At 38.9% G+C, this 27,115-nt stretch overlaps 1 protein-coding gene across 1 annotated transcript; it reads left to right on the top strand.

Moving 5' to 3' along the window:
* Window positions 1-292: 292 nt before the first annotated feature.
* Window positions 293-25,738, top strand: mpzl1l (myelin protein zero-like 1 like). The gene is made up of 6 exons (XM_084730108.1): window positions 293-427; window positions 9,070-9,251; window positions 16,882-17,092; window positions 19,958-20,087; window positions 23,745-23,850; window positions 25,601-25,738. The coding sequence occupies exons 1-6, from the start codon at window positions 355-357 to the stop codon at window positions 25,694-25,696; spliced, it is 798 nt and encodes a 265-aa protein (XP_084586234.1). The 5' UTR covers window positions 293-354; the 3' UTR covers window positions 25,697-25,738.
* Window positions 25,739-27,115: the final 1,377 nt, after the last annotated feature.

Genomic DNA, 27,115 nt, shown 5'->3' with positions numbered 1-27,115 from the left:
GTATTTAGCTTAAAAGTGTTAGCTGACTTTTGGCTCCTCGAAGGAAAACTGTTTTATTTGAACTGCTTCATCTCAGGTGTTCTGGCTGCTGTGGCTCCAAACAACATGGACATGATCTGAAGTATATTTACAGCGTGGTATTATTAAGACTTTCTCTCAGTAAAAGGTCTGAATATTTCCTCCACCACTGTATGTCTGTGACCGTCAGTACACTGACTGACCTGTTGGGGGCAGCAGTCACACTCCGCAGCGCGTCCCCGCTGCTGCAACTTCCCACGAAGAAGAAGGGCCTCGTTCGATAGAGGGTGGGAAAAAAAAAATCAGAGGGGGACGACTCCTGTTTACAACAACATAATGGAGCCAAAATGGTCAAATACCGTCTGCAAGCGTGTTTTATTGACTGGATTTACGCTATGTGTTGTATTAGGTGAGTGTCGAAATCCTACTTGGGTTAAATTTCAATGTGGAAATGTCTGATTTTGAGCTCTTTATTTAAGGTGGGATATCAGGTTAGCTAGCTAGCGATGTTGTGTCTCATCTCATGTAACGTTGCGGGAGACACCTAACTAGTTACACCCCTAGCCTCTGCTCACAATCTTGCTAATTAATGCCCCTTTGTTCCCCCTCATTATTTAAACAGGGACACGATTTAACACAACCGAGGATGATTTTCTTAGGAGTGTTAGCTGTACCGTCCTTGTCCACACATCGATATTATGTTAATAGATAACGTGTTAGAGAGTTAGTTAAATTGACTAAAATCTGAATTAGATTTGGTGCGGAGTGGTGGCTGCCGCCCTTGGTGATAGTGGTGCCAACCGCTGAAGTGACGTTAAATGGAGAGGCTAACCAGCTGGCACATGTTAATATTTAGCTGAAATAAATGTCGCTGGGCGTGTTGGGTGTACGCCGATTTGAAGAGTGTCTTCTGGTGATACAGAAAATATGACTAAGTGTGTGCTATCGTGGTGGTACTCTGGGCGATAAACAAAGACACATTAAAGTACCAGATTTTTGAATAACGGTGTCGTTAGGCGTGAGTCCCTGCGGTAACTACGTGTCGTACGGAGGTTAGTCGCTTACTAAGCTAACCAGCACGCCAGGTTAACATTATTTATTTAGTCATTTTCAGCATAATAAGTTTTTATCAATAACATTTACTAACAATTATTGTGTTTTATTGGCACACAGTGGCTTTAAAACAGTGCCAACGCATCAGCTCAGTAGGGAGTCTGACTCTTTACCTTGACTCTTGACTAGCTTTAGCGTCCAAAACCTAAGATAACATCTCATTTCCTTGTTGGCTAGCCTCTTCCTGAACCAGATTGCAAAGTTACCACCACACACTATCAATATACACTTAATGATACGAGTAGCATCACAACTGCATGAGCGTGATTTTCTTCAGTTTAACTTAAGACTTAATTTAATATTGTGGGTGTTTTTTAAACTATGTATTACTGCTGCTACCTCCAGTTTTACTGCTAATGGCTAACTGTCCAAACAGGACAACACTCTAAGCTCAAACACGATACAGATGTGTGTTTAGTCCCAAGGATCACTCAGATACTGTAGAATTAGCTCTAGACTAAAGGATTATCTGGTTAACAGTTTGATGCAGCAGATGGTAAAGTCTCCCAGTTGATAACGAGTTCATTTTCACGACAGTTCACTCCAAAATCAAACCCATATTTTTCCACTGGCCTGTCGCACAATGCATCCATTTAGTTTGAGAGTTTGTTTTGTTTCTGTTCTTGAGTTTTTGTAATACCAGAATTTTAAACTTAAATACAGGACTAGTTTTAAAATACCTCTTTCAGTACCATGGCAAAAAGAGGGGAGGAAAAGTCTGAGACACAAATTGATTTTTTTTTTCATTGATAACCTACACATAGTGCTGGTATAGAAAAAGTCGCTGTCTGATTTTGCTGTAACTTCAGGCAGGACAATAAAGACTGAACTGAGCTTAGGTCTTGAATGAGGACTTGGATAATTAAAATAGCTTCTATATTTTATATATTATCAAATGTAAGTACTGGTTTGTTTTTAAATGTGCTATTGAAATAGTATTGATACTTGTGCTTCTACCAGCTGCATTACTGACTCTCTTCTGTCTGACAGCGAGTTGCCACTGTTAACTTTACTTAATCTCTAAAATTAGTTAATTCAGTAGTTTAGCTATTTTTATAGGCCTGATCTAACGAGAGGGAATGAAAAAACAAATGCTTCTAAAAGGGTTATCATTCTCATTGTCATGTTGCAGCTTTGTTACATTTATCTTTTGATAAAATCTAAAATTTTATACCCCTGATTAGGCCTGAGCAGTAAAACAATAATGACATGTATCATTAATAGACACTTCATCAATAGCAATAAGAAAGTTGTTGAATAAAATGTTTAATAGTTTCATTTCAATGCAGTAAACGCAAAACAGCCTTGTACATAATAAGTACATAATAAATATGCCCTGGCTTGTGAACAGGCTGTCATATCCTGTCATAATGGATACCAGTGACATTCAAGCAGCCAGTCATTTGACAGGTGTGTGACACAACAACAGAAAAATCATGCTGTGAGAAAAGAAGAGCAGATGGTGCAGAAATTAATTTAAAAAAAGTCCAGATCAGCCCAAAATGGCAGTTTTCTTTAGTGGTAGTAAGCAGTTAAATTCAACTTTTTTTTTATCCTGGTCTTTATTTGGGGAACATCATTAAAAATTATCAAGTATCGACTGAAGTTAAACATTTTATTGTGATAAAATTTTCAGCTATATTACCCAGGCCCACCCTTAAAGTTGTGTCAGTTTTTTTTTTACTGTGGTTTGAAAATGGTTTCCAATATCGATATTTTTCAAGGTATTTTACCAAGGTTAAAAATTCCAGTAAGCGCCAAAAAAACATATTCGAAAAATTATGACATGGTTACTCAAAATAATCCACAGTTCATATTGTGAGCAGTTTCTATCGAACGTCACCCATCAACAGTTTTACTTCACAGAAGGAAACATGCATCAGCTCAAGGACGAGAGGTTACAGCTCGGCCGAGGAGGACGTCATTAATGTTTATGTTCCTCGCTCTCACAAGCACGAGTATGAGTAGATGCACGCTTTCTTCTGCAACACAAGCCGAGTGGTATCAAGTTCTGTTAGACTGGAGAGAAGGCAGACATCTCTACGGCCAATTTCTCCAAAACTCAGTGACTCACACCAAAACTATCTAGATGGATAAATAGCACTGCAGGCCAAAGGAAAAAAATCTGTGTTTTTGATTTTGGGGTGGACTGTCCCTCTAAAGCAAAATAAAAGTAGCCTATTATTGTCGATGGTTCAGTCCATAAACGCACCTTCCTGGACTCATTACTGAAACACTACAAAACTTTTCCATTTGAGATGATAGATAGAAACATCCTGCACTTTGGAGAAGTGGACTGATGGTTTTCTGCTTTAAATCTCACACTAATAACATCAGACAAGAGGAAACGGATGGCAAACGCTTCCTTCCGTCATATATTGTGAAATTATCTCCAGCTGATTGCTGACTGGCTCCTGCCATAACAGTTTGTCCTGTTGTTACTGCACAGTGTTCCCTGCACTCTGAATCTGTGTCACACTGCATTAGACAGAATTTGGCCTAATTGCTGTGCAAAGTGCAGAGGACATACAGTTATATGTCCTTCTGATGTATTTACATAAAGTCCAAGAGATTCTGTGGGAGCAGATGTGACTGGTTTTTGGCAAGGTTGTGACTTTGGCTTTTCGATTGTGCAAATCTCTGTTACTCTGTGACTTAAAGGTGAGTTTGCTGTCAAACATTCCTCATCCAGAATCAGAGCTGATCCCCACATTTTATTAATCAGTAAGCTGAGCAGTCAGTTCCTGGGCTTTGCAGTTGCAATTATTTCAACAGATTGAGAATATAAAAAACATTCAGAGTTAGCAGGAATGATAATTTTTGCATCACAATTTTCATTTTCTCTAAAAGAAAAAAAAAATTAAATCATGATAATGTGACAGTTGTTGGGATATCCATCAAAGAAAGATGTTTTCTTACATCTGGAGATTGAGACCAGGGCACCTCTGCAGCATTACAGTCCTTCATCATAATGTCAAACATTCTCCTTTATCAAAAAATTACAGCGTCTGTGATTTGGATGTTACACTTGGTTATATTGCAGTTTCGATAATAATTTGATTAAATGTGAAGTAGGGCTGTGGCAATTATAATAGCACCTCACATCAGTATAATCAGCATAAAGTACTGCCCAATTTGTAATTATTATCCAACATACACAGATATAAAATGTTGAAAAGAAAGCATATATAAACGATATCATTGTTCATCATGATGTTTCACTGTGGACGTCACCAGTTCAGTGTCCACGGCCCAACCCTACTGTGAAGCCATAGTCAGTACTTTACATTTATAAACCTAATTCTGTAAGACAATGGTGTTTATTTTTCTGTGTTCTGTTCACAGTATGTGTTGTAGTCACTTCTAACAGTGGGTGGACACAGTAACACGATCACCTGAACAGTTTAAAACAATCAAAAGCAGCAGTTCTGCAACCAACCTGTGGATTACATAATGTTGAATCATTGTTCAAGTTCTACAGAACTGATCAGGTGTCATTTTTGAAAATTTGGTTGAAAAAATAGTTATTGATAACCTTTAGTTCATAATTTGTTGACACAAATGAACAGAAGCAGATCAGTTGTCATATTAAAACTGTTAAAGATAACATGTTGTTGTTTACCATCCAAATTTCAAAATCTGTCCACATCTCTTAGGCCAAAATCAAACCAAAAATGTTTAACACTATCAGCTCATTTATGTCCCTAAACTGACCTCCACTGTTTATTTTTCAGATTATCACACAATGGTGTGTGTGTGTGTGTGTGTGTCTGTGCATTTAGCACACAGCTGCACAGTACAGAGAAAAACAACAAGTATTAAGACAACAAAACAAACAATGAGAAAGTTTAGAAAGAACAAGACAAAATGAATGAAGGCGATAAAACATGAATTAATTTGTGGGGAATAATTCAGTCATGTTCAGGTGCCTCCACACTGAAACAGCTGTACAACCACAACAACCTGTAACCCCTGTTCTTACTGCTACGATAACTTAATGCCATTTATTTGAGGCAATTGATTAAGTAATATGAGGGCACGGCTTAATAAAGCAAGAGCCCATGGTAATAGTTTAAGGATATGAATTATTAAGTTGCATGCACATTTTTTTCCCTTGATATTTGCCTGGACACCATAACTGTGTCAGAGAGCTGTTGATTCATCTCTTTCAATTATTTGATCAGTCAGATGGTAATATTGGTAATACATTATTAGTGATTTTTTAAGCAAAAATGCCCTAAATGGTACTGGTTCATGCTTCACATCTGGTGGTTACAAATGTCAGAATCAGTTTGTTAATGTTTGTACACATGGTAGGAATTTGACTCCAATTTTAAGTTGCTCTGAACTTCCAAAAAAGGATAGGACTCTAGGATAGGACAGAAAAAAGCTAAAAAAAAAAAACAACAACAAAAAAACAAAACAAGAACAACAAAGCTAAACAACAATAGATGAGACCAGTCCTTTAAAAACACACTCTGGAGTTTGAGTTTAGAGGCTGCCTTCCTCACAGTCAGTCAGACTCCATTAACATATCGCTCATTTTAAACGGAGTAAACATCTACGCCTCCTACAACATCATTAATGATTTCTTATGACTCATAAACAGCATTAATTACAGCTCTAATTAATGTGAAATGGATTTACGAGAAGTTAACCGACATGGAACAGGAGCAGCACGGCTGGAGCGTCACAGCAAGGAGCTTTTCAACTTCAAATGTTTCCTTAATCTCTGCTGACATATCGTGGTCATTTTATGATTTATTACAGGAAATACAGTTCACACTCCTCCTTTAAACAGCTGCTGTGATTTCCAGAGTCGTAACATCCTGTGTGTGTGAGGATGACAGACATGTTGGCATCTGTCAACACCCCTAGCCTGTCTCTTAAACTGGACTTCCTGGACTGTTATTGCGTCGCCGCCAGTACCTTAAACAACACTCCTCACCAACGCAGCCCCCTGCGGTAAAACAATGCAGACCCCGCTGATGTGGTGATGCTGTACTTCTAGTTATGTTCTGTGGTGCATTCAAAATTTCAACCAAGGAACAACCAGGAGATTCTTATATTTATTTATTTTGAACATTTATGAGAATTTTTTTTAAATTATATATGAACTGAAATAATAAATAGACTTTCAATGAGAAACAAAAATGAACATTAACATGTTTGTCTAGTCCTACCACTATTCAATACTTATCTATCAATAATCCTTCAATTACATAAATCCACTCTGTGCCCATCCCCACATTTTCAACACTATGTTTGAAGACAAATCCAGTAACAACAAAGTCAGAATGAGGGGAATCTAAAGCACATTAAACCTCCCTCCTTACATTCTGCTTCCTCATTTCTGTACCTGCCAAAAAATTATTTTTTCGTACATATTTTTAAACTGTCTGATCTTTTTACTTTGTTCCTCCTACAGAGCGTTCTGCAAAACCACCCCAAACATGGATGTGCACTAGGGGTGTACATCTCACCGGCAGATGATTCAATATGTATCTCGATAAATGTTCAACGATAAAATTCACCTTAGACATTTTTCAATAGCTAATGTTTCTGCATAATATGATTCAGCCCTGTTTCGATACGATATGATGCAGCGTGTGATTCTTTACATTTTGATTCTGTTAATGCTAGGAGTGTGTATCTCACTGACTGAGACGATTTGATACGTATCTCGATACATGTTCAACGATACGATACATTTTATAAATCTTTAAGTGGCCAACGATTCGGTTCGATACGATACGATACAAGACAATGCAGTGTGTCAGTCTTTACATTTTGATTCAACTAATGCTATATATTATAAATATAGTAACAGTAGAGACAGAGAGGAGGAGACATTATTATGAGTCTCGTGTAAATGAGATGAGATAAATGAGAAAATTTAAAATGTGAGTATTTGTGCAGTAAGATGATGAGCTGCTGTGTTTCATATTCAGAGTGCTGTGGTTTAGATCAGTGTGGAGGAACAGTGAAGTGTTACCTGCTCTCACAGTCACATGACGTCTCTGTGGTCAGACTCGTGTCTCTGTTCTCTGCTGTCCGACACGTTTTACATCAATAATCTGCAGCAGAGTTTCTCATCTTTCTTATGAAACACAAACTTATTCTACACTTAAGCATTATGAAAGTTTGGTGGTGCGACGCGGTACGATGTCACTTCTGTCGCTGTTTTCAGCGCCGTCTGTTTTAAGTAAATGAAGAGGAGACACAGGAGAGGGAGGAGGGAGCGCTTGTTTTGTGAACGCGGCAGCAGGTGTCTGGCGAGAGCGGTGCAGGCAGAGACAGCAGGGGAGAGAAGACGGAGGAAAGTTAACAGTGGCAGCTCCCTGATGCCAAAATTAAACGTATGCACATCCCAATGAGATGTATTGATACGTTAGTGCTGCATTGTTACTGATTCATGTTCAGCTTTTTACCGATGCAGGTCGTCCGAACCAATGCACCCGTATCTAACACATTAAAGTCTGATGCATCGGGCGCATGAGTGAATCGTTACACCTCTAGTTAATGCTGTTTTTGTAGGGTTTCTGTTGGCTGCAAGAAGAAATCCTGTTAGTTTTGCTGAATCAGTGATGGCAGAGACAGAGAGAAGGAGACATTACAGTGATGTTAACATCTTATTAGGAATCTCGTTTGTAAACCAGATACTGTAACCTGAAATATTTTTGCTGTAAGATGATCTGCCACTCTGTTTCATATGAAGAGTGCTGTGGTTTAGATTGAATTTGACCATGTAGAACAGTGTTCCTCAACCCTGGTCCTCAGGGCTCACTGTCCTGCATGTTTTAGATGTTTCCCTGCTCCAACACACCTGATTCAAATGATCAGGTTGTTGTCAGGCTTCTGCAGAGGCTTGATGACGAGCTGATCATTTGAATCAGGTGTGTTGGAGCAGGGAAACATCTAAAACATGCAGGACAGGGTCCCTGAGGACCAGGGTTGGGCACCACTGGTGTAGAGGAAGTGGGGTGTGGAGGAACAGTGATGCTACATGTTACCTGTTGTCACACTGACATGACGTCTGTGGGTCGGGAGACTCGTGGCTCTGTACGCTGATATCCGACACATTTTGCAGAAGTGATTTGCAGCAGTTTCTCACCTTTCTTATAAAACTGCAACTTGCGCCCACACTTGCGCGTTGTGAAAGTTTGGTGGTGCGACGTCAGTTCTGTCATTGTCTGTTTTGAGGAAATGAGGAGAAGAGACAGGAGAGGGACGAGGGAGTGTTTGTTTTGTGTGAGCGAGGCAGCAGGAGAGAGAGAAAACAGTGGAACGTTACAGCGTTTCTTCCTTGATTTAAAAAATTAAATGTACAAACATCCTAATGAGGATTTGCAAGCGTTTTACCGATACAGGTCATCTGAGCCGATGCACACATCTTACTCATTAAAGCCTGAGGCATCAGATGCATGAGTGAATCATCACACTCTGAATATGCACATACTTTTAAGATGGTGCAAACACCTCATAGTTAGGTTTTAACCCCTTTCTCTATTGAAAAAACATTTGTATGTTACCTGGACATAAACTATTTCTTGCTTTGCACATTTGTGCAGTCTTAAATTCTACCACATCCCTTAATTTCAATGCATTTGACTTTAAAAGCGGATTTTTATGGTGTTCCAAATATCCAACATTGTTTATTATCCTTGTGGCTCTTTTGTAGTATGAACAATGATTGTTGCTTTTGTAGGTGTTACCCCATGCTGCTTTTTCTCAGAATTGCAGTGCTTCTTGCCAGCTTTGATCATGCTTTGTACGTTATATGAGGCTTCCAGCAGATTTTATGATTAGTATCATGACCAGAAATGTATTTTCTTTTAATTTTTCAATAATAACATCTATCATAATTTGTGTATTTATCATACAATTACCAAACAACATAAGTTGGTAACTTACTTTTATCTCCTCATTTATTAACAGTCACAAAACCAACGTCAGCAATCGAGATACACGCCGACCCTGAAGTGATGATGCAGAACGGCACCACAGGAGTCCTCCGATGCTCCTTTAAGTCGAGTGAAGTAGTCAGCAGCACCACCTCGGTGACCTGGAGTTTTCAGTCGAGTCAGCCTGAAAATCAGTTCTCCAAAGCTCCGTACACGGTGAGTCCTCGCTGGTCGTATCCGCTGTGGGGAGATTTCCCACAGCTTCAGGATGTTTTCCTGCGATTGTTTTATCTGCTCCGACACATGAAGAAAGGCTTCAGACGCTCCTCGGGGTGAACGCTCGTTGTCATGGCAGAGTTTCAATACACACATGAGGTTACAGTTTTATTCTTCAGTTCAGGCTCAGTGACAGGAAATTATTCATACAGTTTTAAATAAGGCACTTTCAGATCTTTTATTTGTGTGTTTTCACGCTGCCTCCTGCCTCCACCTTGTGTCACAACAGCTCTGATTATTTGTATATTTGTCATGCTTACTTTCATCTATTTATCTTGAGCTTGAGCTTAATAATTTCTCGTGGTGTGTTTTAGTTGTATTCTTTATTCCTGTAACACACACTGACAAAACAAACACTGGGTTTCAGACCAGCGCTGCAGCGTCTGCTGGCAAAATGAATCATGAGGCAGCGGGTGATCGCCACACATGTCATTTTCAAACAATCAAATTTACTGTCGAGTGCTAAAACTGTCTGAGTCAGCCTCAGTGAACAAAATCTGTTAGTTTTTACAAATGTGCTCCAAAAGTTGCAGGTTTAACTGAGCTTCAAGTCATATTTAAAGGGACAGTTCACCCCAAAAATATTAAAAATACATATTTTTCCTCTTGCCTGTATGTAGATGCAAAAAAATATTTGAAAAACTCAGCGTCAGTGTCTCTTTCCAGAAGTCATGACCCAGATACTCAAGATAATCCACAGACCTTGTTGTGTGCAGTTTCATGTAGGAACTTTTTTCTTTGGAGCTGCAGCAATTAGCTGATCATTGATTAGTTAATTATTTTGATAATCAATTACTTGTTTCAGTAATTTTTCAACCCAAAAAATGTCAAATATTTGCAGGTTCCATCTTCTCAAATGTGAGGATTTGCTGTTTGTCATTGATGACAGATAATGAAGACTGGACCAAAGAAACCACATAAAGATGGCACTTAGAGAACTGAAAAGAGCATTTTTCACAGTTTTTTTTACATTCTATAGACTCGACGTGATTAAACTTAATGATGGCGAGAGTAGAGAGAAATTAGTTCATATGTGAAACTGCTCACAGGAAGGTCTGTGGTTTATCTTGAGTAAGTAGGTCCTAATTTCTGGAAAGAGACATTGATGTTGAGTTTCTCAAAAGTTTTTTTGTGCTTTGAGCACCACAAGCCAAGTGCCATCTATTTCCATTACACCGGGGAGAAGCTCACACCGAAACACTCTGGATGGATTAATATCACTACAGGGGCCTGTTTCTGAAAGCAGGTTTAACAAACTCTGAGCTTAATCCTGAACTCTGTTTTTGGTTTTCGTTGCCAGAACAACTGATCAGATTTAGTCAACTCTGATGGAGCTCTGATACTATAATTCACCATGACAACTGGTAAAAAAAAAAAGGCAGCGTCTTCATCTTAAACCGCTGGAGGTACAAATATGAATACATACCAGTGTGGACCATGACATTCACCTTTAAAAACAGGAGTGGAGGAATAAGTCATGAAGTCAACACTACTATATTTAATTCATTTGTCATTTACCAGACATGAATTGTTGGATGATTTAGTGCTGATATCCGTCTGTCTGTTACATTTGATTTTTAAATATATTTATCAGCTGTAATCTGACGGATCAAACTATTGATCAGACATATAAAACACAGTAAAGTCAGCGTCATCCTCACTCAAACACTCACATCACCTTCAGCATGATGTGATAACTCTGATGAATGTTCAATCAGTGCAACCAGTCACAGCAGGACAAGTGATTGATCATTGATCAGTGTCTGAATAATGTGTCTTAATTTTCAAACAAATTAATTTTATTTAAAACGGTGATTATTACAGTAATGTACAGTAAATGTTTCAGTGCAGGGGAGCTGCAGCCTTCATGTTCACTCAGTCACAGTGTTATAAAGAAGAATGTCTAGGTTTTATTCAGAGATGAAGATGAATCCATCATGTCACAGATCACTTACTTATTAATACCAGACCAATCATTCTCATGTGTTCATTTTAAAGATAGTCTATCCCAGTTCAGAGGAAAAACATGCATTTTTGATTTGGTGGTGAACTGCCCCTTTAAGGTTTATACTTAGAGCAAAACATAAGCAGTTGATTCTGGAGAACAGAGCTGCTGGATCGTGGTGAGGAAGCGTGTGGATCATGTCCTGTCCACAGTTCTTTACAGATCAGTCGGGCCGGGCGTGAGCCCACCTGTCTGCTCTGATCTCCTGCAAACATAATGACACAGCCGTGAGCTTTTTAAATTGCAGAGGAGTCACGCCACAACAGAAGCATGCAGCCAATGTTTAGAGTACGTCCACACTAAGCTGGTGAAATCTGTAGCTCTCAGCACTCTGCCCAGACAAACGAGTCCCCCTAAAACTGAACTCTGAGGTTATTTTAAACTTAAAACGTCAGCTTGGTGTTTTCAGTTTGTGTGGAAGGACGGATTGTCACGATTTTGTCAGACAATAATAAGTTTTCCAACTATTTTGTTAAAGAGTGGTGTTATGAGACACGATTTAAATCACAGAACTAGAAAAATATGATTGAGATCAACTATAATGTGAATTTGTTTTTCTGAGTTCCAGTAGAAGCAGGTGACGTTTCAGTTCAGCCGTTTCTGCCTGTGTCCTTTAAAGTGACGTATTTTAAGCCATTTATTAATATATTTTCATGCATGGGTACATGGTTAACTTTTGCTCATTTTCATGTCTGTTACTGCTGGTCATGTTGTTACAGACGAGGTGTGGGGTGACGGCATATTTACGTGGTCGTGGCTTCAGTCAGATGGCGCAGCAGGCGGTCTGCAGTTTACATTAAAGTTTTTATCAACTTTATATTCAAGACTTTAAACAAAATGATCACAAGCAGAAGATGACTCCATAATCTGCATTTATTGCATAAAAATATTGCCTTTGCCAAACATTAGCACATCATGAACAGTGTGTGCTTGATTCATTGCTGCACTTTATCTTCCTTGGCTTGGAGAGAATTTTCATCATGGCATCAGATATGGAAATTGTGCGACACATAAAGTAACTTAATTAGAACAAAAATGTATTTACATCCAATAATTTCCCAGGCGAGGTCACAGAAAGTTGTTTTGGAACAGTTCGTGCTGCTGATGTCCTCAGGCTGCGTATTTTCCTGTCTGTCCTTGATCTGCAAAATTGTTCTTGATTTTTTTGTGTGTGTGTGTCTCATGTCTGTCCTTGCTTGTGTTTGTTTGTTGTTGTTGACCTTGTTTGTGTTGTTGTTGTGCTGCTGTTTGTTTTTGCCTTGTAGAACTGTGATTTGCTCCACTTCTATAGCTGCTCATCTCTGCCTTCACTGTAATTAACATGCCTTTACATCATTATTATTGTTATAACTTGTTTATTCATTTTCATATTGACTTTAAGTTGCCAACTTTACATCTAAATAAAGCGAGGAGCCCACAAACACAGATCACTGATTTGGGGTTCCCATTGGCCTGTTGTCCCTCCAGGTCTGTACAGTTCCAGGAGAAACACTGCCATCTATTTGTTGTCCTGATTCTGATTTTGACTGATTCCAGTTTTCAGTCTTTCTGTGAATTCTAATCAACAGCATTCACAAATATTTTTTGCTACTTTTCTTGTAAAATTAAATTGGATGTTCATAATCAAACACTGACTATTGAATAACTTTTACATTTTCTTCAAAAGTGCTCCAGGTTACAGCCAAGCTTTATTATATCATTATATTAAGATTATGTATTAGAGCGAACACGATCCCACGAGATTCCACAAAATCTGGCGGGACATGATTTCACGTGATCTCATGTGGAGGCAGATGTAAACAAAGCAGAGACAGACGCGGTGCAACAGTTTGCTGTAGTAAAACTTTGCTGTGAGAAAAACAGAAGCTGAAGTTAAACGAGTTTCAATGAGCAAATGTTGAAAATAAATATTTAAAAAAATAACAACATGGGAATAAATAACTTCACACAAACAAACATTTGTGGACTTGTCAACACTGTGGATGATGTGTACTGACAGATTACGTTGCTAGGTTGCCCTTTCCTGTCAGCCGGCCTCCACTGGTCTCGGAGGCGATATCCCATAGGATCGCTAACTGAGCTAACTTGCTATCAGCAGCTGTAGCACAGTTAGCAGCAGCGCACCGGTGAAAAAGATCCTTGTTGCAACAATTGACCCAGTCATAACAAATAAACGAAAACGTGGACATCCGTGGTTCAACCTGTCAAACTTCTTGTTTGGCAATAAAGTTTTCCCCAACTGGATCTTCTACAGCTATTTGTGATTAGACGAGTCACTTCAGCGGTGAGCTGTAATTTCCAGAACCCAAATGTGTGAGAGAAGCTGCTGTCAGCCTCTTTCTGTGAACAACACAGCAGGAGGGTGTAACATTAACCAGCTGCCTCTGCAGATAAAACTGTGGCAGTGAAGACCACAACTTTCTGTTGCCTTGAACTTTTAGTGATCTCAGTATAAATGGTCATACAGGCCCGTGTTTCACAATTTTTATTTATTTTTTTGGGGACCCACTTTTTAAAAATGACAAACCATCACCAATTCACAATAGATCTTATCAAGATCTTTTAGATCTTTTTCTATTTATTTGGCGACCCAAATAAAATCTCCCAGGTGGGTCACGACCCGATCTTTGCGAATGACTGATACAGGCGATGATAGAGCCGTACAGGCCGGGCTGCGTCTCTCACTCCTCACCAGATGTTTGCTGTGACGAGTTTTGTTGTTTGCCAGCTGAACAGACGAGAGGATAAAAAAGAGGAGATTAAGCAGTTTTTTTTTCTTTTTATTGCTCAGGCTGCTGTTCAGTCTGGAAACACCGGTGAAGACGCCAGACATTTTCACACTAGAACAGAAAACATTAAAGGTGGAGTCAGCAGCATTTGTCTGAGCTGTTCCTAGATGAGAGAAAATAAAGTAATACAAAGACAGGGCAGGAACTGTGCAGACACAAACACACACACACCTGTAGTGTTGATTATCATAAGTGATGATTGACTGGGACTACGGTTATATGAGTCTACACAGTTTTTTGTTTCACGTCAAAGGACACATTTTCAGTGCAGTTCAGTGAAAATTAAAGAATAAAGTGAAACTTAGTGACCCATATTTTCTCAAATATCAGATTTGTTTTCTTCAAACATATTGTTTTACAAAAAACTTTTTTTTACTGCGTTTGTCAACTACGCTTGTATATAATGAATATCGTCTGATATATCTAGCAGAATTTTACTCCTTAATATCAGTACTGGCATCAGCTCCAAAACATTTAAGGGAGAGTTCACCCAAAAATTAAAACTCTCACCCTCATGCCAATTGAAGGTCAGGTTTAGTTTTTAGTCCACAAAACAGGAAAACAGTGCAGCTGAATCTCCCAAATAATGGAAGTGAATGGTGACCAGTTTTCAAATGAAAAAAACAGCATAAAAATTGTATAAAACACCTCCATACTGCTCATCTGGTGTAATCCAAGTCTCCTAAAGCCCCAACATGCCAAGTTGACTACAGAAATGTTATTGACACCATGTTTTTATCCTGAATCTTCACTGTTGATCTTCAGCTTGGAGCCACGTTCACATGCACACTGTCTGAACTGTGTGTGTGTGTGTGTGTGTGTGTGTGTGTGTGTGTGTGTGTGTGTGTGGTGTATGACGGTGTGCAAACGACATGTCAGGACTTTAGGAGACTGGGTTTACACCAGATTAGCAGTATGGAGGCATTTTATGGTTTTATTCTCTTGTTTTTTTTTTTACATTTGAAAACTGGTCACCATTCACTTCCATTGTTTGGGAGATTCTGCAACACTGTTTTCCTGTGAAACTCAAGCAGAGTTTTGTGGACTAACAAAATCAACTCAGCCTTCAATCTGCAAGAACGTGAGAAGATAATGACTGAATTTTCATTTTGGGGTGAACTATTCCTTTAAATGGAATAACGTAGACAAAGTCAAGTTAAAAAAAAAGGTTACTGGATCTGAAAATCTGGATGTGTGACAGTTTATGTGGGATGTCATGAACACAGCAGTTTGACTCGTGTTCTTCTTCCTGTCATGTGAAAGTGATATCAAACTGGACTGGCTGAGTTCAGTCTGACTACAGCTAAACAATTACTGACAACAGAACTCGTTCTTCCTTGGGGCCTCCGTTTACTCAGCTGTTTCTGCTAATAATAACAAGGTCACGGCTTCACAGAAACCCTGGCTTCTGTCTCTATGTGTGAACCAGAGCCAGATTACTGCTGAGGACACTTAAATCAAATTACTTTATTTTTAACCATGGCAGCCTCAGCAGTTGAGCTGTGTGCAAGAAGAAGAAATCCTGATCGTCATTTCTGTCCAACAAAACGGAAAGTCAGCCGACTTTGAAACGTTGCCGTGACTCTGCAAGATTTGTGTGTCAGTGAGGGAAACGGAAAGAAAGATGGAGAGGATAAGGGACATTTATTTTATCTGTCTGAGCTTTCTTGATTTGATTATGTGTACTTTGTTGTCCTATAACGGCAGTAGTCATGGTTAATGTCAGTATGTTTTCAGTTTTAGGAATGAAGGAACAGTTCTACAGATGTGCACCATGTTCTGTTTATGAACAACTGGTTTTGATGATTGGCATGTTGCTCATCTGTGTTTTGTCTTATGATGCAACTTTAGGCCTTTTGACGTCACAGCAGGAAAACCACACAGGTGTAAATAGTAAAATGAATGATGGCTGAGTTCCATTTAGCTGTTTCAGTTCCAGGGTCCTGTTGTTGTTCATGCTGACTCACTGTTACACTGTCATGACTTACTGGTAGGGTTGAGCTTCACAAACCGGTTTCAAAAACGGTTCCTGACTTATTGAAGAAATGACATTTTTGATTGCGCTTATCGATCTTTACGCTGATTTCAGTTGCACTTATGTTCCTCGTTCACACTGCTTATAATGAGTTCATTGTTGCATTTCCATCATTACAACATGTCATTATTAGCTGCCATGTTATTCATTTCAAATGGGGACAGTTAAACCAACTCATGTCAGTAAAGTCCAGCTGCAGTGGTGAAATGTACCCGACCCCTCCCTCATTAAGTCAGTTAAACCCCTGTTTAGTGACAAACACATTACAAACCATAACAGAAAGCGACAAGTTGAAACTGGACGATATGTCGGTCTAGAAGAAGAAAAGCACGTGTTCAAGGTGCTGTTTGGCTGATATTGATATTATGCAGCTCCTACATAGCGAGGTCAGTTCACGGCAGAGCGGAGAGACGGTGAAATTTACCAGGTGTTCGTTGAAACAATGACTGTGGCGGTGCTTTGTAGAGGAATGAAAGATGTGCGTTTTGAAAACGGTGGTGTCTTGTAATCCCATGTGGGACGGAGCAGAAAGGAATGACAAATAAAAACTGGCAAACTAACTCTATAAAACTTAAGTCATCTCAGATATATTTTCATCATCATGTTACTAGATTCTGTCTTTTGTTATTGTTTTGATGTGAGAAACCCCCGGCAGCAGAAATGACGTTCTATGCATTTAATATAGATACACATGACGACTGTGAGTTACGCCGTCTAACCTGATTGTCCTCCTCTTTGTAGATTTTCTACTTTTCCAATGGGAAAGGATTCCCGGGACACGAGGAGTTCAAAGACAGAGTTCAGTTTATTGGAGACATAAACAAGAGGGACGTCTCAATACAGCTGAGTCCGGCTCAGTTCAGCGACAACGGCACCTTCTTCTGTGATGTGAAGAACCCACCGGACGTAACGGGGACGGCGGCTCGGACGGAGCTCCGGGTCGTTCTGAAAGGTAAATCCTGAGTGAAATCAAATTAATGCTGATAAAAATGTATTTATTATGAGTTTTCTGCAGTGAAAAGCTGAAAATTGGTTTAAGCTTGAGGCAGGAATTCTTAAAGACTGTGATTACACAAGATGCTTTTTAAATGTACCTGCGGCCTTGGACACACAGTTGTGAGTCGTGTTCACCCACTCAGCGCGCACACACACACACACGCACACGCACACACACACACTGCATCCACACATGCTGATTGGACAGTGTGTGAAATGCTGCGTAGAGCAGCCTGCAGTCTGCCTCATTGTGCTGAATCATGAGTCACATTTCCAGGCAAAAGGATGACTTTTCTCTGTCGATGTGACTTTTTACTCTGAGATTTATGATTTGGTCGACTGTGATCAAATGTGATTGATGGACTGGTGCCAGTTTGGACACAGCAGCCGTTTGCACCACCTAGAATGAGTTTAAAAACTGGAATTAAATCATAGTTTATCTTAAAATGCTGCCACACCAAGCTGTAAATCTAGTTTTAAACCAGATAGGATTACCTTTAAACCTTCTTTAAACCTCACTGTAGTCGTCTCTAAACCCAGATCATCGCCTCCCACAGTCAGTTGTTAATAAGAAAGACTGGAAACACTGGATCTCAGGCAACAGGTGAATTATAGCTTTTTATTTTGGGCTGGGACACTGAACCATGCCGTCTGTGAGCAACACACACAGGGAAGAACTGACTTTCCATTCAGCAGGATGGAAAAAGGAAAAAGTTGTTTGTCTTGGTGACCTTGGTGTTGGAGCTTGTTCTCACAGACGACAGCAGAACCAGTTGCCTGCATTCACCAGCACTTTGTGGTGGTTTCTTGTTGTTCATACCTGCAATTTTTAAAACTGGTCCACCGCAAAAGACAGTGATGGTTTGTTGTGTGGATGAAGATAAGACAGAACTTTATTTATCCACTGGGAAACGGTTGTGTAGCAGGTGTTGCTCCGGCACAGAAGCAGCACGACCAGATCTGACAGTAAAACGTGTCTGAACATAGGATTTCTTGGTTCATTCAGCTTTCAGACACTGTGAAAAAATGCTCAGGCACGACGCCCAAGTCTCATAATGACAGGAAAAACCCTGCTGTTTGTTCAGGCATCATGTTGGCTAAAATGTTTGTGACATTCTTATGTGAACACAGTGGACGATATCGAGGTCAGCAAAAATGACTAAGGTCTTTTAAGCTTGGGTGATTATCCAGATGATATGATTTTCAGTACCATCATTAATACAGATGCTCCTCTTTCTATTAGACTGAAATGCTGCATTCAAGTGATGTAGTGTAGTTCACAGGACGTGCCACCAGAGGTCAGTCTCTCTACTGCTGGACAAGGAAGCGCAGCCGAGCTGAGAGACATGGTGTCAGGGAGATAATATTACAGGACTAACTAGTGAAAAATAGGGCTGGGTTAAAAAAAAATAGCTTAATCAATTCAAATTGATTTTCCATTCTTTGAGTCATAAAATCCCAAAATTGATCTTTTGATGTACATCTTTTCTCCTGCAGACGTGTGGCCTGCAGTTTTAACCGTTAGTATAGCAAGTTGTTGTAGCACAAGATCATGTGGTGCGAGATCTCATTTTAGTGTGTTGGTCTGGTCGTGTTTAATGAAAAGTATATAATTAATGCAACTTTGGGCTCAATTGTTAATGTAAACATTAATATTTTTAATAATGTAGCAGGTTAGAGGGTTCCTTCTACAAGTTACAACATTAATTCTCTTAAAATATCTTTCATATCGAAGCTAAACTGGTACTGTAACCAAAATATTCCTAACCAAATTGATTTCAAGTTGAATCGTGAATCGAATTGGGATGTTTTGAATCGAATCCATTTGGCAAATCTGAATCGATAACCAGGCCTAGTAAAAAAAAAACACAAAAACAAAAACAAATGATGTCTCTGTTTGTGAGTATTTTGGATTTAGTCCCGATAATAAAGATGAGCCAGTAAACAGTGCAGACTACTGATTGGTCAGAGGAGGGTATCACTGTGAGAATGTAAACTTAGTGAGTGTGAAGGAGAGCGAGTGTCAGACTGATTACTGACACAAATATAAAACACATTTTAAATTAAATTATTAATCCGTAGCTCCCAGCCAATCAGAACTGAGAATTCCAGAGGTTAAGATACAACCAGGATGAAGCTCAAATGAATGATTGCTGCTGTCACTCTCACTTTAAACATCCCCTCCTCTCACGCCCTGCAGTGTATCTGTGCCGTGAGATCTGGTGAACCAAACATAGAAACCCGGCAGGTTCCAGCAGGTGCATTCCTTTTAGTTGTTTTCCAGTTAACATGAAGCCCACATGTGCGTGTGGTGGCTTGTTATCTTTTGGCTGAGCGGTGTTTGCCCCACCCTCCAGGTGGGGGTTTATCCCATGTCTAGTATTTGTATCAGAGAAGCAGTTCAAGTGTGTTTATTGTGTTTGTTTTAGCTCTCACAAAGAATTTCTGTAGTATTTTTCCTAAACACACAGAGTGTTTGTTACAGCTGGACGACCACTCCCAGCTGTCATGACCCTAAAATTAAAGGTCATGTTTTGGTTAGAGGAACAAAACTTTATTTAGACATTGTTTAGAGACGATGTGGAGCTTTTACACACCATCTCATTTATGTCTGTAGATCATAAACATGTAAAACTTGAATTATATTTAATTATATTTTCAGTAATTGACATTTCTAATGAAAAAGGCAAAACATGGTTTAAAACATGCAGGTGGGATAAAGACAATGAAAAAAAAAAAGAATAGAGTTCAGAGGATTTTAATTTAGGATTTTTTTTTTCATACTAACTGTGTTGTACCTTGTTGTGTTTGTCGTGTCCAGAATCTCTTCCTCAGAGCAACACGGCCGTTATAGTCGGAGCAGTTTGTGGTGCTTTATTTCTGCTCGTCCTCATCGCCGTAGCTGCCTGCATTGTCATGAGGGTGCTTCACAACCGCCATGAATATGAAGGGTGAGTGTTTCCACGTATCTTAGCAGTCGGTCACTGATTTCTGACATTAACTCAGCTGCAGTAATACGACACAAAACCCAGTTAACAAAATGACAAAAAGTAGTTTTGTGGGGCGCCTGGATAGTTCAGTTGGTAGAGCGTGCGTCTCCTGTACGGAGGCTGCGAGTCCTCTGCAGCGGCTGTGGGTTCAACTCCCGCCCGTGTCATTTCCCCACATTCTCTCCCCATTTCCTGTCACATCTTCAGCTGTCCTGCCATTAAAGGCATAAAATCCCACACTAGATACACATCAGACCACAGACCCCCAGTCTGAGACGATTCTGTCTCAAGTAATTTCTTTATTTTTAGGTTTCTGACTCTTTCCTTGTTTTCCCAACTTCCAAAAAATGTCATCAGTCCTCCATATCAGCATGACCTTTACAAATAAATAAACACAAAAAAAATGTACAAAATTTGTTTATTTACAAAGAAATAAATTTGTTCACAGATCGGTACAACAAACTATTTTTGTCTTCATAGATAATTAGACAATTAGTTGATGTCTGTACGGTGGGTTAATTTTTATATAACTCACTCATTTAAACCATATTAAGGCGTAAAGTTAGGCTTAATTAAAGCTCATGGCTGCTTTGAGTGACGAGTGCTGTTACAGACGGTTCGCCGCTTCATTCAGCTCCACTCAGCTCCACTCACGCTCCCCTTCTTTGTCCAGTTCTGTATTAGCTGCGAGTTGGCCGAGTCTGGTGCTGCCAGGACGGCAGCAGCCGGAGCACCACACTCAGAGTCAATCAAAGGCTCTTCAGAAACCTGTGGGTGAAGTCAAGAGACTACAGTCATTTTTTTTTATCGTACGGTAATAAAACTTGTGATTTACACTCCTACATTAATCATCAATATTTATCCTCAGAGTATTTTACTTGTTGAAAAATGACTCACACTCACTGGTCTAATCAGTGTTATGAAACCAAGCTGAGTAACACCTGAAATCAGTGTTTTTCCAACTATAAAATATTAATTTAGAAAGTTGATGAGGATGCCACATTTGCACCTCTTGACCAATCAGAATTAAGGATCTTTCAGCTCTGCTAACATTCAGTGACTCTCACACATGATATTGTTGTTAAAATGTGAGGTAAGTTTCTCAGGTGGATTTGATGCATCATGTGATTTTGCTCGTTTCCTGTTTTGTATTTGCAGTAATTTTTTTTTACTCCTTCAGTCTTAATCATCAGACCGTTAACACCTCGCTAACCCTTTTCTGCATGGGTGCAGGGGAAACGCTGTATGTTTGGGGCTGTTTGGATGATCTGATGTTGTTACTAATGATTAATATGTTTGTTAAAGACATGGTCCAAAAGTAGACTGTCCCTCCTTTGTGTCTGAGGTAGTTTGACCAAGTCCATCTCGCATGTTCCAGCTGCCATCTCTTCATCTCAGTGAGATAACCACATATTGACGCATAAACATGAGTTGTTCAAATTAAGACTTGTTCTGAAATGAGAAAAAACATCTTGTTGGATGGTTTGAGCCTGTGAGCTGAAGTGCCAGCGGTCTGTGGGGTGTCTGTCTGCACCGGTGCCAGTCACTGTCCTCCATTACTGTCTTAACACCACTAAAGTCACTGCAACACTTTTCTATTAACACTGTTGATTAGCTTGTTGTCGGCTCATCAGCATGTTGTCTGATTCTTGTTGACCATCTTTTGCCACTAACACTCAAAATTAACCACTGTCCTCTTCGTCTGTCCTCTTCATCACTGATGAAACATCTGCAAAAATGTTTTGATGTTTTCAAAATGTCAGAACAAAAAGTTTAGAATTCAACTCCTGTAGCTGAAGTTTTCCAGGTAAAAACTGTCTTTCTGACTGTTACACAGAGTCTCTACTGGAGGTGCACTGATGACCTGTTTGATTTTTAAATTTCACTACAGTCCACAGACTGAAGAGCTGAATGAATGGACTGATGCAAGTATTGATCCAAGTACAAATCAATTAATGGCAGGGCTGCAACTATCATTAATTGTTTCTTAATTTGGTTTATAAAACATGACACGCATTTTAGTTTAATTAGTTGTGTAAGATGTACTGAGTCAATCCTAAAAGATGAATTTTATGCAGATTTACAGATTATTAAGTAATATGACAATAATTTACAGACTATTCTGTAATATTTGTCATTCCTGACCATTCTGACTTGCAACATTAATTACAGCGAAAATACTTATGTAAACCATATAAAAATGTAAATAAAAAAATATATAACATATATATGATTATATATTAAATTATTTTATTTTTTACTTTTACTTTAAATCAGTCATTTTAAATTAGAAATAAAATATTAAAAAATAAAATAATCCATGATATAAAGCTCCTCTGTTCAGGCTACACTAGACCTGAGAATATAAGAATCATTGCAACAGTAATAACTGAAAATCAAAATGTTATAATAAACAAACAAACAAAAATAAATAAATAAATAAATAAATAGTTTTTTGTCAAAGTCACAGGGAGCCACTAGAGGGTAAAAAGAGACGGGACTAAATGATTCATCAATTAATCAAGAAAATCAACCACAGATTAATTGAAAATGGAAAAAAGTTATTTGCGGTTAATTATATCATCTTGTTTAGGATTTTAGACTCAGCAGCCAACAGATTATTGAACGATGAACTCATTCTGTCTCACAGTCAGAACAATCCGGCTCATCGTAGAAAAACCACTAATAACATTAACAACGGCTTCATTATACTCAAGTGTCCCAGTAAATCTTTAATTTTGACATTAATTTGTCACAAATCAACATTAATTATAAACTGATGACATCACCTGATCCGTCTTTGGTAAACGTCTCTCTCTCGTGTGCAGTTAAGTTCTCGCCGTGTAGAGGCGGCCGTCATACAGGAGAGCAGCGCTGCAACATTAGATGAAAGACATGAAGAAAACAGTAGAATTCAGTAAATGAAGAATCAACTGATCCTCAGCTGTTACTTACAACACTGAACACTGTAGTGTAGGTTTTTTTTACGTTACGACTCTTTAAGAATCCTGTGTTTTCAGGGAAGTTATCAGAACCAGCAGCTGGTAGGAAAAGCATCTTTATCTTGAATAAATTACAGATTTCTCAGGGTTTGAACATTTTAGAAACATCTAGAATGTCAGTGCAAAACTCAACAAAATATTTAACATAAATCTGACATAGTTAGACATAAATGTAGAAATATTACATATATCTTTAAATGATTAATCAATTATGAAATTGTGTGTGATGACTTTGTATGCAAAAACAAAGAAAAGAGGACGAGCCTTTAAAGATAAAAACTCCCAAATTATATTAAACTGAAGTCAAACCAATACGTAGAACGATGTGATCAATCGTGAAGTTTAAGTTAGTATTATGATTTGTACTTGGAAGCTGCATCAGCACCAGTCTGATGTCAGATTAAATCCTATTGGTGCTCCTCCAGTCTCCTCCCAGTGTCCGTCGCTGCTGCCAAACCACTGGGAGCTGCCGTGCACTTTGTTTGCATCCACTGTTTTCATGCTCATCTCTCATTGTTTTATTTTTGTCCTGTGCTCCATTATTTGTTGTCCTTCTCCATTTTGACTGTGCACCAATGGTTGCTCGACACCGTGGCAAATCGTAACCCTAAAATAGATGTACGTCCTTGGAAAGCGTGAGCTCTCAGGCTCCGAAGCCACGAAAGAAGGTGGAGTCCAGCCTGGAGGGCTCCAGGTCTACCAGTCCCTCTGGTCCACTACAGGTAGGAGCTGGGGGACAGAAAAACCCACTGGCTGCCACCGTTTCACTGGGAAATGTCGCAGTTATGTTGCTTATCCAACTGGACTGAAACAAAATACTCCATGTGATTAAACCCGTCCATTCATCAAGTGGAATCTAAAACGAGTTCAACAAAAATAATACTTAAGTTTATTTATATTGTACATGTCCAAAAAAAAAAAGAGTAAACTGCCAAAAAAAAATCCTGCAACAATATTAAAGGGACAGTTCACCTCAAAATGAAAAATACATGTTTTTCCCTCTGGCCTGTAGTGCTGTTTATCCATCCAGACTTTTTTTTTTTTTTTTTTTTTTCTGAGCTGTAGAGATGTCTGTTGAGGCACTCAGGTGATCAAAGCACTTTTAATCTTAACAGTAATTTCTCTTTCTAGATATCATGACCCAGTTACTCAAGATAATCTACAGTTTGTTCTGAGCAGATTCATGTAGGAACTACTTTCTTTCCACCAAACTACACCCGACTGTGTCACAGCACAGAGGGAAACGTGCTCATGAATGAGAGGCTCGTGTTTGCAGTGTGTAATATTAATGTCCAAAGATGACAGAATAAAGAGTTTTAAACTTTAATTAAAACTTGAGTGCAGTGTCCTGTGTGTGTTAAACTTTGAGTTCTGCTCAATGAATCAGAGGTTTGTTTACATCTCTGTAGGTGCAGTATTTGTCAAAAATAAACAAAAAACAGCCTCATTAATGTGCACAACTGTTGTGCACAATTTTAAATGTGTAAATATATAAAGACTAATTCATCTCTTCACTAATGAGCAGCAAAGATGTGAAAATGCAAATTCAGCTGAAAAAAAAGAAAGATGAGAATTTTGTTTAACCTGAGTGCAAAAATGACTAAAACCTTTATATTAATTACCAAAATAATACCTTCTTAATTATCTGTCTATCAACTAATCGATTAATCATTTTAGTTCTGCTTTTTTTTTTTAATCTAACCTGTGTGCATGTTTTTGCCTCTTACATTTGGCAGCTAATCACTAATTAAGCCAGTTAGAGTCAAACTCTAAAGAAAGTATTTCACTGTGTAAAACAAGGGACAGTTCACCCCAAAATAAAAATACATATTTTCCTCTTATTGTGCTGTTTATCCATCCAGATAGTTTTGGTGTGAGTTGCTGGGTGTTGGAGACATCAGCTGTAAAGATGTCGGCCTTCTCTCCAATATAAAGAGACTAAATTACACTCGACGTTTGGTGTTCAAAGCACTCATGTAGGAACTACTTTGTTTCTAATAGAAAGTTTCTTTCTAATAGACAGAAAAAAGTTCCTGCATGAAACTGCTCACAACAAAGTCTGTGGATTTTCTTTTGAGTAACCAGGACATCATTTCTGAAAATGATCTATATATATATATTTTGACAATTTGAGCACCACAAGCCAAACGCCATCTAGTTCCATAACACCTGAGAGAAGACAGACATCTCTACGGCCGATGTCTCCAAAGCTCAACAAAAAAAAAATCTCGATAGCTGAACACTACAGATAAAATTTGCATATCTGATTTTGGGATGCCATTCAGAACTTCTACTGGAGAAAAACCTTAAATTATTATTTTGGACTCTCAATAGATTATTCCTCAACAAACTTATCAACAAAAAACCGAGTGTCCTCTGCATAAATCAGGGCTCTTTGTCCTTTGCTTCTTGTTCTGTCTGGATGTATTTGTATCTTTTACTGACTGTACCTCTTTTCCTCTTCTGTTCCAGGGCCCGGTGATATACGCCCAGTTGGATCACTCAGGCAGCAAAAACTCGTTCCATAAGATGGAGCCAGTCGTCTACGCTGACATCCGTAAAAACTGAAGAGGAGCTGGGGACCAAAAACAAAAAAAGAATAAATAAAACACAGTAAAGTATCAGACCTCTCTATCAGCTGCTCTTGGGAAGGGTGGGAATAATATTTCGACAGGGACAGAAATTGGTGCAGTTTATCCATTTTTTTTTTCTCTCTCATCTTTCGTCCTCTGAAAGCATGATGCTGTTACATGATAAAAGTGATGTCTCCATGTGCTTTATTGTAAAGACGATGAAAGCAAAGAAACAAACTAGTGGACACTATGTTACTCCATCGAATCAAAGCCTTGAAATTGTCCTCCAATACAGGGATCAAAGTAAGAATCAGAATGCCTTCATAGATATCATTCCACATGTAAGAATATTTTATTTTAATTAATCATCGAAGCTTCGTGCCCACAAAAGGTTTTGCAGGCTGTTGCACCAGCTGAACATCAGCCAACTCTGACGGCTACATTTCAATCTCTTATCTCAACTAGATCAACACTAATCAAACTGACAAACTGACATTACTAACTAGTATGGAAAGAGATTTAAAAAACACAATTTACCTTAACATGTGAACTATCTGAGATGTGATTCAACAACAAAATCGCCTCATTATTTATCGATAGTTCTGCAGTAGTTGGTGTTTTTGTTCAGGTGATGACGGCCGAAGGACAAGCAGGTCATTAAGTCAAAAGTTTTTGTTACGCACGACAAACTATAGTGGCGACAATTCCCATCTCCTGTGAATGCAGCACAGACTCACATCTTGTCTAATCCGAGTGACGTTCACTGTCCTGTGTGCGACGCAGTTTAAATGTCAAAGAAAAGTTATTATTTAAACCAGCTGGACAGACACCGTACGATTTATCATTTCATGTTTGAATTTTTCCGTTCTGTGCAGCCAAAACCATCATGACTTCGGTGCCCAAACTGAACATTAACACGGGAAATTTGATCTGTTTTGTGTGGCGTCCAGAACAGTTTTGATTTTTTAAAAAAGGGGAAAAGGCAGTGTTATTTTGTCCAGTTCTACTGTGACCAGAAAGGAAGAAGAGGAGGGGAGAAGTCTGTTTTACAGCAAGATTCAGTTTGACTTCTGTCACAGATCAGCCTCAGTCAAGAATACACTCATCCACAACGTGTACAATACTGGTGCATTAATAACCAGCTCATTACAGGTTATAACAGGTCTTTAGGAACATCAGGTTGCTGAGCTGCTAATCTGAATTCCTGACATGCAAATCATTGAATGACTGCTTAAACCATCTGGCTGTTGGAGGATCGGTTCAGACGTTGTGACTCCTCAAACTTCCTGTTCTTGGTGGAAATTGGGCCTGATTCTAAAAGTAGTCAGAGGAGACGACTTCAGGGTTTCACGTGTCCTAACTGAACACAAGGCAAGTGAGCGGCAGCGACATGAATGTCCTAACTGGACGTGAG

Source organism: Lutjanus erythropterus, chromosome 11 (assembly GCF_056507025.1).
Source record: "Lutjanus erythropterus isolate fLutEry1 chromosome 11, fLutEry1.hap2, whole genome shotgun sequence".
Taxonomy (NCBI): Eukaryota; Metazoa; Chordata; class Actinopteri; order Lutjaniformes; family Lutjanidae; genus Lutjanus; species Lutjanus erythropterus.
The sequence above is the reverse complement of the archived record's forward strand: the minus strand, read 5'-3'. Positions and strand labels throughout refer to the sequence as shown.